The sequence below is a fragment of the Prionailurus bengalensis genome, chromosome B3, assembly GCF_016509475.1.
Source record: "Prionailurus bengalensis isolate Pbe53 chromosome B3, Fcat_Pben_1.1_paternal_pri, whole genome shotgun sequence".
NCBI lineage: Eukaryota > Metazoa > Chordata > Mammalia > Carnivora > Felidae > Prionailurus > Prionailurus bengalensis.
The window spans coordinates 94,213,098-94,224,745 of record NC_057355.1 but is presented as its reverse complement, the minus strand read 5'-3'; the positions used below and the strand labels follow the sequence as shown (position 1 = coordinate 94,224,745).

At 38.3% G+C, this 11,648-nt stretch overlaps 1 protein-coding gene across 4 annotated transcripts in view; it reads left to right on the top strand.

The window, feature by feature from the left end:
- The first annotated feature begins 2,874 nt into the window (after positions 1 to 2,874).
- Positions 2,875 to 11,648, top strand: part of MIS18BP1 (MIS18 binding protein 1) — a 58,591-nt gene continuing 49,817 nt past the window's right edge. For all 4 annotated transcript variants that reach the window (XM_043556068.1, XM_043556070.1, XM_043556067.1 and 1 more), the window contains exons 1-2: positions 2,875 to 5,304; positions 8,963 to 9,597. In XM_043556068.1, the coding sequence (XP_043412003.1) occupies positions 9,057 to 9,597 (541 nt within the window). In that variant the 5' untranslated portion in view covers positions 2,875 to 5,304; positions 8,963 to 9,056. The remainder of the gene's footprint in view (positions 5,305 to 8,962; positions 9,598 to 11,648) is intronic.

Sequence of the window (11,648 nt, the reverse complement as noted above, 5' to 3'; positions counted from 1 at the left end):
GACAAACAGAAAACATCAGTAAAGAGACAGAAATTATGAAAAGGAACCAAACATAAGTTGTGAAGCTGAAAAGTATAACAACTGAAATGAAAAATTCACTAGAGGTTTTCAATAGCAGATTTATGCAGGCAGAAGAAAGAATGGGTGAACCTGAACATAGGCCAATTGAAAGTATCCAGTTTGAAGAACATAAAAAAAAAAGAATGAAGAAAAATAAACAGAACCTAAGATATCTACAGGAACCATCAAGTACATCCACATATTCATTATGGGAGGCCCTGAAGGAGAGAAGAAAGAATGGTGAAGAAAGAATATTTCAAGAAATAGTTAGAAACTTTGACACCACAAGCAAAGGCAACAAAAGCAAAAATAAACAAGTGAGACTGCATCAAACTAAAAAGCTTCTGCACAGCAAAGAAAGCCATCCATGAAATGAAAAAGCAACCTACAGAATGGGAGAAAATATTTGTGAATCATAAACCTCATAAAGGATTAATATACAAAATATATGAAGAATTCACACAACTCAAAAGCAAAGCAAAACCCCATAATCTGATTTAAAAATGGGCAGAGGGACTGAATAGACATTTTTTTCCAAAAAGACATAGAAATGGCCAACAGGTACATGAAAAGAGATTTAACATCACTAATCCTCAAGGAAATGCAAATGAAAACCACAATGAGATATCACCTCACACCTGTCAGAATGGCTATCATTAAAAAGACAGGAGGGGAACCTGGGTGGTTCAGACAGTTAGGCATCCAACTCTTGATCTTGGTTCAGGTCATGATCTCATGGTTTGTGAGTTCGAGCCCTGCATCAGCCTCAGCATTGACAGTGCAGAGCCTGCTTGGTATTCTCTCTCTCCCTCTCTCTCTCTGCCTCTCCCCCAGTTGTGCGTGCGCGCGCACGCTCTCTCTCTCTCAAATAAACTTAAAAAATTGTTTAAAGACAAGAGATAACAAGTGTTGGCAAGGGTGTGAAGAAAGGGGAATATTTGTGTACTGCTGTTGAGATTGTAAGCTGGTGCAGTCACTAAAAAAAATAATAATAATACAGAGATTGCTCCAAAAATTAAAATAGAACTACTATATGATCCAGCAATTGTACCACTGGGTATATATCTGAAGGAAATAAAATCACTATCTCAAAAAGATATATGCACTCCCATATTCACTGCAGCATTATTTTTTTTTTTTTCAACATTTATTTTTGGGACAGAGAGAGACAGAGCATGAGCGGGGGAGGGGCAGAGAGAGAGGGAGACACAGAATCGGAAACAGGCTCCAGGCTCCGAGCCATCAGCCCAGAGCCTAGCATTATTAACAATAGCCAAGATGGTAACAACCTAAGTGTCCACTGACGAATGAATGGATAAAAAGATGTGGCATATATGTTATATGTAATATATATACACATATATATTATATTATATATAAATAATATATATAAATAACATATATGATAATATTCAGCCATAAAAGAAGAAAATACTGCCATTTGCAACAACATGGATGGACCTTGAGGGCATTATGGTAAGTAAGAATGGCCAGGCAGAGAAAGACAAAAACTTTATGATTTTATTTTAATATGAAATTTAAAAACAAAACAAAATAAGAAGATGTGGTAGGTATATGACCTGAAGTTGGACAATTAACCAACTGAAAAGAGGAAAATCCTGTCATTTGGAGCAACATGGATGGACCTCGAGGGCATTATGCTAAGTAAAATAAGCCAGGCAAAGAAACACAAAAACTATATGATTTTATTTTAACATGAAATTTAAAAACAAAACAAAATAAAAACAAACTCATAGGTATGGAGAACAGATTGGTGGTTACCAGAGGCAGGGGTGGGGATGTGTAAAATGGGCAAAGGTGGTCAAAAGGTACAAACTTCCAGTTATAAGATAAATAAGTCCTAAGGATGGAATGTACATCATGGTGACTGTAGTTAATAATACTTATTCTATATTTGAAAGTTGGTAATAGAGTAGATCTTAAAATTTCTCATGACAAGAAAAAAATGCAACTGTGTACTGATGGATGTTAACCAGACATATTGTGATCATTTTCCAATATATACATATATCAAATCATTATGTTGTACATCTGACACTAATATAATGCTATATATCAATTATATCTCAATCCAAAAAAATTAATCAAATTTTTTAAAAAGATTTTAGAATAATCACTACACCCAAAGTGGCTTGCATTCACAACCCTGAGCTCAAGAGTGGCAAGCTTTACCAACTGAGCCAGCCAGGTACCCCTAAAAAAATGTTTATTAAGCCTTTGAGTCAAGGCCATCTTTTTCCCAGGCAGCCTCGACAATAATGGATTCCAGGATCTGCCCATTTCAAGACACCTCTGATGGGTTACCCCAAGTCTCCCTATTGGGTTAGCCAATACTTTGTCAAATATGCATCGCAAGCTTAGGCTCCCTCTGTCCAATTCTGCTTCCTTCTCCCTTTTTCTTTCACAAATGTCACATCTGCATCAAAGTCTGAAGATTTATCAGGCCCAATCCTTCTCACTCTCCCTTAAACCTTCACAGGTATTATCTCCCAATAAATCTCATGTACTCCTAAATCCATCGTACCATCAGCTTCTTGCAGGATCTGTCCTGATATATCTCGACAGCACTTATTACAATTTTTTAATGATATGTTTGTAATATTGACTCTATCACATAGCAATCTCTGGAAGTTTTTTCCACTGAAGGGTCCTCCCCTCGCACAGCCTGGATAACCTCTCTTTTGACTGCATCCTCATCTCTCCTCCAGGCCCCGACATAGCAGTAGTGATTCTATAATTGCACCTTACAAAAGGGAACACAGCTGAGAGAGTGAGAAGAGTCTAAACTTCTTACAAGTGTAGGATAGGGCTATATCTGACAAGTGTAGGATTTCTCAACCCTTGGCACTATCAACATTTTAAACTAGATAATTCTTTGTAGTGGAGGGGCTGTCCTGCACATCGTAGGATGTTTAGTAGCATTCCTGTTCTCTACTCACTAGATGCCAGTAGCACTCCTCTCAATTGTGACATTTATGATTTACATGTCTCCAGACATTGCCAAATGTCCCCCCCCGAGGTGGGGGGGGGTATGCAAAATCACCCCTGGTTGAGAATATTCAGCCTTAAAGAAAGAGCATCTTTTTTCTAATTATCCCCAAAATGCCATATGGTTAATTGTACTGATTGTTCCCTGCTGGAACTTACCATGGTCCTGGGAATATTCTTTCAGGCTAAGCAGACCCAGATGTTTTGGCAGCAGCTCCCACACAGTGTGTGGTTTTCATTCCCTTCCTCCTGTGTCTGTCCCTCGGACCCTAAGTGGGTCTGCATTTGTTTCCATGAATAACAGACTTAAGCCTGGACAGATTGTCCCAGGTGGCTGGCTGTGACTTGGAGAAGCTCTCCCCTCTTGACAGAAACTTAAAGGAGGGCCCAACCAGGGCAGTATGTTGATGTCCCAGTGGACAGATGAACATTGTCCCTTGGCCTGTATGCCTTGTCATCACACTTTGTTATCCACAAACTGTTTTCTCCAGTTTTGTTTGTAAAATCATTAGTCATGCTTATATAAATCCCTGTTGCTGTTCACCCTGGAGTCTGGTAGCACTAGCTACTCCTCAAAAGAAAAATGACTAATTAAAAAAATGAAAGTGTATATTTCTGAGAGTCTACTCTTAATATTTCAAGGTTCCTATTCTGTCTGAATGTGTGAGACATGGCCATCTCCATATCAGGCATAAAAACCTTTTATACTTCTATTTCTGATGCTTTGGAATATGAATGCCTATCCCCTCAAAGTCTCTCTGTCACACAAAATGCATTTCATACACTTTCATACATGTCATTTAACAGGTATCTTAAGTGTAGCTTTTCCCAGAAATCTGGTACAAATTCATGTACAGCCATTTTCTCATTATGCTGCACAGACAGAAACTTCATTTATGTAAGTTTGCTTTCCTCTCCTCGCCGAAACTGGTTTCTTCTCCTTACTTGCATTCATTTGCACGTTTTAAATTATTTCGGATTCTGAATATTGTGTGTACAAGACTTAGTGGTTACAAGATTTAGACGAGGGGATTGCGAAAGTCACTTTAAAAAATCAATCCTTTATAACCATTTCAGTCCGGTGTTAACGGAGAAATGCGATATATGGTTCTAGGATGCTAAGGAATTTTCTTGGATGAGGCATAAACTCTCCTGTCCCGTTCTGACTTGTTGGGAAGCTGGGCAGAGTTAACGGAGAGAAGATGCAGGATCGGAGCTGCAAGGGGTTTAGGACTGAAAACATTCATTACTCCTCTGGCTCCTACTTCTCCGCCCCCAACACTGAAACAAGGCGCCCTGTAAGATGCTTCCAGCCAGCGAATGCTTCTTGCCAGGGCGCTGAGGCGGAAGATGCACAACACTCCGCGGTGGTTAGAGTACAGAATCACTGGGTGCAACCAATCTAAGGCAGGCTCAGTCTAACTGTCACAAACTGCTTTGCAACCTGAGTCGTCAAGATTAAAACTTTTAGGATTCGATAAGATGAGGTTCAAAAAACATCACACTTCTTGGGGAAATAGTTCAGACTAAACATCCCATGGCAAGTTTAACTTTGCATTCAGTATATTATCCTCTCAAGAACAAAACGTTCTTTCTCGTTCTCAAATATCTGGCAGCCAGGGAGGGCTAAAAGCTCTCCCACGAACTCGGCAAGCTGTTCCTTCACACAGCTAAGCAACGCGACGATACACCACGGGCTACCAAACCAGTAGGGTAGAAGAGTGGCCGAGAAAGGCCAAACTTAAAAAACCGCAGTAGTGCCGAAGAACGCAGCCGACGTCTGACGTAAGCCTTCCTGTCGCAGAGCATAACGGGAGGAGCGGCGGAACGCGCTGGTGGCGCGCGCCCTCTGTAAACGAAAAGAATTTTGCGGAAGACTAGAGCGGTGCTCTCGGTTCTCGTGGCAGCTTGGGGTTACCCACCTGTTGTGGAAACAGCACTGCGCACGCGGTGCGGGCCGCCCCCCCTCCCCCCCCGCCAGTTTTCTTGAGTCGCACGGTGACGCCATTACGGAGCGCGCCAATCAGGGCTGGCTGGAGGGCGGGCTCTTCAAATTTGAATTCCGAAACTTGTGTCAGGGAGCCTCGCTGAGGAAGTGAGGGTCACCTGTGGCCGGACTACGGGGGGCTGGAGCCGACTTGGGCCAGAGGGCGAGCCCTGGGGCGCCCGGCCCACCCCCACGCGAAGCCAAGCCCGGACTGCCGCCTTCTAGCTCTATCAGGCCCTTCGCCCAAGGTATGCACTCCTTGCTCTGCTTCCCTCGCCCGCTGCCATCGGTCCGCCTCTGGCGCTGAGGGTCCCAGCCCATCAACATTCTCGGTCCGCGTAGACTTCTGTAAGTTTTTGGCTTTGGTAGGAGTTTCACGACTACTCGCTCATCCGTTGTATACATATTTGTTGCGTGTCTACTGCAGTTATCAAGAGAGTAGACCACTATTCGTTCAGATTCGTTTTGTAAGTGAACGCTGTAGGCCTTTGTTCTAAAATCACTTCTAGCAAGAAAAACTTTACGTTAGAATGATTTGTGTGCGTCACTGCCCTGGGACCCCAAGATCCACAGTGCTATAGAAACAGTTGATCCATCGAGCTCATGTTTTTTTCTGGTTAAATTTCACATTGGTTGCAAACACATGTGGATATTAATAAAATTATTTAGAAAATGGAGGGCCCTTCATCCTCCTCTTCAAAGTTAAACACTGTTTACAATTTGGTATGATTCCAGATATTTCCGCCTATGCTTTCGCTCGTGTGTGTTTACTGAAATGCAATTGTACGTCCTGTTCTGCTTCCTTTTTAATATATCCTAACTATATTCTTTGTCAGTACATATACAGGCATGTATCTTTTTATTGAATATACAGAATTCGGTTGTATGGATGTAGCAGAATTTCATCCCATAGTGGTGAAGATCTAGATTATTTATAATATCTCCGGTAAGTCAGTGAATATCCCTGTATAGTGCTTGTTTAAGAACTTGGGCTTGGCAGTCAGACTTAGGTCCTGCTCTGAATCGTCAGTGGAACCTTGGGCACCTGTGCTTTAGTTTCCTCATCTTCAGAACTCTTAAGATTATTTGCTGTAAGGTTATGTAGTGTCTGACATATATGCAGTAAATATCCACTGTTATTACTACTTACATATATTTGAATTCTTATGTAGTAGTTTCTGTAAGAAAAAAATTTAGAAGTGGAATTTCTTGATCAACAGCATGCACACCTGTATTTTGAAATTAATCTTTACCAATCTGCTAAACTTAAGAACTTCCACTGCTTAGTTTGTTTAGTTTCACTTATTAGTGAAATGAAGTGTCATTTGACTCCCTAGGTGGCCTTTTGTATTCTTTAGTAATTGCCTTTCGTGCCTTTTGGCCATTTTCTGTGTTGATCATTTTTAAAATTGATTCATTGGTCTCTTTGAATGTTATTTATATTATATGTCAAGTGCTGGGTCCCCCCACCCCAAGTGTTATCATTTGCCACTTAACTTAAAATTAGTTTCATTTTTCCCACCTCCACCTCCCAGTTTTGGTTGGTGTTCTTTGGGATTTTTGACTCTTTCCATTATAGTAATAATTCAATTACTGCTGCTACCACGATAGTAAATTCCTAGAAAAACTTTTCATGTAATTTTGGGAAAAAGAGTAACAGTTACATTCAGAATCATTCATATCCATGATAATAACAGTTGTTTAGCCTTATATATTTACATATGTTGTAAGTGCTCATAGCTAGATTTTCATTTAATGATTTTCCATGCTTGTCTCTATTTCAATAAATAGCAAATTTTTCTTCGTACATCAGCATTTGCCAACATTCAGAGTAAATGACAAAGATCAGATTTTTCAAATAGTTTTAAGCACTTAGTGAAGCACAAGCATAACGTTTTAGAATTCACCTTCCCTTCTCTAGTCCAAAAAGGAACTAACAGTTTCTTGCTAGCAATCTTTTGTTAGGTCAAGTATGTTTGGCCTTCAGGATACTGTTTTCCTCAACCTAGGAATGCCTGTCACTTGAATTCGCATCTTCTAACATGTGTCTCTTCTATCAGAGTCTGAGCATCATAATCTGTTTTCTCTGTTTTGCTCTTTTTTAACCAGGAGGAGAATGGGGCTTTGAGTGTTTGGCCTCTAACAAGTGATTTCTTGTTTTCTTCTGTATCTGTTCTGCGAAGCTATAGGTCAGAAAATTCTAGGTAATTTTTTCCCTCTACATCCTCTCTTTTACCAGCCACACTGAAACCACAGACAACTGTTGCCAACTCTTTGGGCTTCTGCTGAGTTGCTATTTATAACATAATGGGAAATAGGGGCTCCTAGGAATCTTCTGTGTCTTTTTTGGAGACGGGGGTGGAATTTGAGGTTTTTCAGAATCTTGACCACTCATCTCCATGCTATAACATGCTTGAATTGGGAGGGAAGAGGTTGGGCAACACACAAGAGGAGTTATATGCTGGTTCTTTAAGCCTTTCAGTAGGACCGTAGTTATCTGCCTTTAGATGAAAAAACTAATGTGTACGTCTACTACAGATTGGTCCTGTTTTCATTTCCACTAATTTATTTGTATTTTGTAATTCTGTTGAGCATTTCCTTAGGTTGTGAAGAATTAAGATTTTATAAGCCTGCACATACTTTGCCATTTTTTTTTTTTTTTTTTTTTGTGCACTTGGCTCAATTTATTCACTTTCGATTTTGAGAGTTTAAAGTGAACTGCTAGTAAGTATTTTAACTCCCAGAACAGGATTCTTATCACTCACACATTGCCAAACACATGAATCTATGCATTAGTACTTATTTACTGAATTAACATTTTGTGGAAGAGTTCAGTGATTTTTGTGTCATAGGGCTAGACCCAAGATAGCCTGCTTTGTCAGTTCTTGTTATTGAGGATTATTTCTTTTTTCTCTTAAAAACTATTGGATAAAATGCTATTTGTATATGAATTTTGATCTTGCATATTTCTCACAGAAGTTACTTAAATAAAGATATTTGAGTCTTTGATATGACTACATTAATATTTTCTGTGGTAGGCTTTTTATGTTTATATGATGTCAAAGGCTGGTTAGAATAGTTGTAAATTCAGCAATAGGAGATGCAGTAAGGTGAAATTAGTAAGTTCCAAGCACCTTGCGTGGAAATGTTTTATTTACTAAGTATTACAGAATGCAACTGTATGGTTCATCACCTAGAATCTTAATTTCTAGGTGTGGGAAATAAAATGTGTTTATAAAAGCAAACTAAAACAAGTCTAAGACCATGTATGCTCAAGTACATGATTGCCTCTAAAAATTGTAAATAGAATTAACTTTTAAAAATAATGAGTATAATTTACTTTTGATTTGAGGGTATTTCAACTAAAACCTCGTAGTTAAAATGTTCTGCAGCATAACAAAATCAAGTTTGGGGATGATTTAACTAAAAAATTGAATGAATTTTTCAGCTTTCATTAAGACATATCATCATAGTTGCTGCCTTAAATTTAAGTGCCTAAAGGGAAAAGTTATGTTTGTGAAATTTAATCCTTTATAGTCTAATATAGTACCATATGCAGATGTAATTTAATGCTTTTTGATGCAAATATTAGATTGGAATCTCCAGGACTTGAGGTTCAAGTATATTTAAAAACCAGGTATTCAATATTCAATTCTTAGTGTTCTTAAGTAGATGATTTGATGAATGCTGCTTTTTTTAGAGAAGTAAATTTAAAGACCAAACTGCTCATCTAAAATAATAATAAAATGAGTCTTTTAACAAAAATATGAAACCTTAGATTTGTGAGCTATAGATTATGCAGTGTTGTTATGAACCACTTAAGCCTTAGTATAATATTATTATGGAAAGCAAATAATCTTTTTTGCATCAAAGCATGATAAAGGTTGATTTCACATTGAACTACAGGTTCCTCTGGGCCCCTGCTGAAAGTCTCCTATCCTGAAAATTGTGGTTAAGTGAATTATCTGTTAGAGAAAACTTGTTGCTACTGTTTATCAAGATGATTGCAACACCTTTGAAACATCCAGGAATTCATTTGTCTTCAGAGACATCTTCTCAAAGAAGAAATATGCCTATGCATGCAGTCTTTTTTGACAGCATTCCTGCAGGCACACTTACTCCTGTAAAAGATTTGGCAAAATATCAGAACCCCTCTTTAAAATTGAATGACCATGAAAAAACTCATTTCCTAGAAATGACAAATTTTAATAATAAAAAAATATTTCATTCTACCATGCTAGCAGAGACTACCTCCTCTAACAGCTCTCTTGATATCAGTGTTATAAAGCCCAACAAGGATAGATTAAAAAATAAAGCAAACTATGAATCACCAGGAAAAATATTTCAAAGAATGAAAGAAAAAGTACTGCGTGACAAGCAAGAACAAGCGTCAGGCAACAGTAGTTTGTTGGAACCACTGAAAAGTGAAAAGAAAATTTTCACTCCCAAAGGAGATGAGAAAAGAGTATTGCAGAATACCTGCGTCTGTGAAGAAAAGGAAAACAACAAATCACTCCAATCAGATAACATTTCACCAAGAGGTTAGTTTTATTATGTGTTGGTTGAAAAGCTATAATGTGTTATTTTTATTATGTCTTATACTGTTGTGGGTACTCAGGATATAAGAGTGAACAAAGTGGACAAAAATCCCAGCCCTAACACGTTCACATTCAGGTTGTGGGAGAGACAAATTTAAATTAGTAGTTTTTATGGTACAATAGAAGAGAAGTGCTATGGAAGAAAAAGCAGAGCAAGGATGATGGGGACAGTTGGAGTAGGTTGTAATTTTCCATGTGGTGATCAGGGTATGGTTCAATGAGAAGATGACATTTGAACCAAAACATTGAAGTAGGTGATAGATAGATACAGATGGATATCTTGGAGGAATTGGGAAGGATGATCCAGACAAAGTAACAGCTGGTACAAATGCCCTGAAATAGGAGCATTCCTCAAATTCAAGGACCAGTTATGAGATTAGTAAATCATAGAGTGAGTGCATAGAGGTGGGGAAGGGGGGCTAATTAAGGGTCAGATAATGTAGAGTGTTATAGATGAATGTAAGAGTTTGGGCTATTACGTGAGCAAAGTAAGAAATCAGTGGAGGGTTCCAAGCTGATAAGTGACAAGATTTGATTCATTTTAAAAATATCACTCACTGTCAATTTGAAATAGTTACTGTAGTAATCTAGGTGAGAGATGGTGTTAGTTTGGTGTAGGTGGTAGCAGTGAAGATAATACGTGCTTGGATTCTGGGTGTATTTTGAAGGAAGAGCTCATAGGATGTGGAACATAAAAGATATAAAGGGTGGCTGTAGGGTGTTTTCTTGTTGTTTGGTTGGTTCTGGGTTGTTTTTTGGTTTTTTGGTTTTTTGTTTGTTTGTTTGTTTGTTTGTTTGTTTTTTGCCCGAGTAACTGGAAGGATAGAGTGGCTTAACTGAAATGGAATAGACAGGGCAGGGTGCTCTGTAATTACATTTTTGGTATGTTAATTTTGCTATATCTATTAAAAATTGAAGTGTAGATGTGAATTAACACTTTTGAAAAAATTCGTTGGAATTTAGAGAAGTGGTTCAGGTGAGAAAAATACACTTGGGAATTATTAGCACCTAAATGGTATTTAAAGAGATTAAAGGAGATCATCAAGGAGTAAGTGTAAAAAGAGAAACATTCAGTGATGAATCCTGGAGCACCCCAAAATTTGGAATTTCAAATAAAAGATAGTAGTGAAGACCACGAGAAGAAGATGAGGAAGAAGAAAAACCAAGAGTGATACTTTGGAAGCCAAAGGAACAAAATGCTTGAAGGAAGGAGTCTTTGGCTGTATCTAATGCTGCTAATGAGTGAAGTAAGATAAAGACTGAGATTTGAATGCTGGATTTAGCAACATGAGGGTCATTGGTGGCTTTAATAAGGGGAGTTTGGTGAAGTGATAGGAGCAAAAACATGATTCAAGAGGGTTCAAGAGAGAATGTGAGGGAGAGAAATTGACAGTGGTGAATATAGATAACTCTTAGAAGAGAGCAGAGAAATATGGGCAGTGTGGTTTTAAAATATTGTTTTTAATGTATGATGAAAGAACATTTTTGTATGCTATTGGAAATGATCCAGTAGGGAAGGAAAAACTAAAATTGGTAGTATGATACCCTTGAGTAGTTGAAAGGGAACTGAATCTAAAAGTGGAGATTTTGGCCTTAGCAAGAAACATAAACAGACCATAAATCAAACAAGAAGATAGGCAGTGTTGTATGGAGAAATAATCTGAAGTACACAGTAAAGTCATCAGCTGAGAGTAAGCATGGGAAGCAGGTATTAAAGTTTGAGGAGGTGGAGGTTTGAATAATGCAGGAGAATGGAAGAGTCTAGGCCTAAATTTGATTTCTTGGGTAACATTAAGGACCTGCTTGAAACTTGTGAGCATGAATTTAAATGAGAGCAATAAATACGGTTATGAGTTTTCCTCCAGCCCTATTTAGCTGCACAGATGCTGCTCAGGAGCAGGCAGAGAGTTGGATTTTATCAGGATTGTAATTTTATCAGATAGGGTGAAGAGGACAAAGGTGGTATGTAAGGGCACCATGAAATTTAAGTTAGT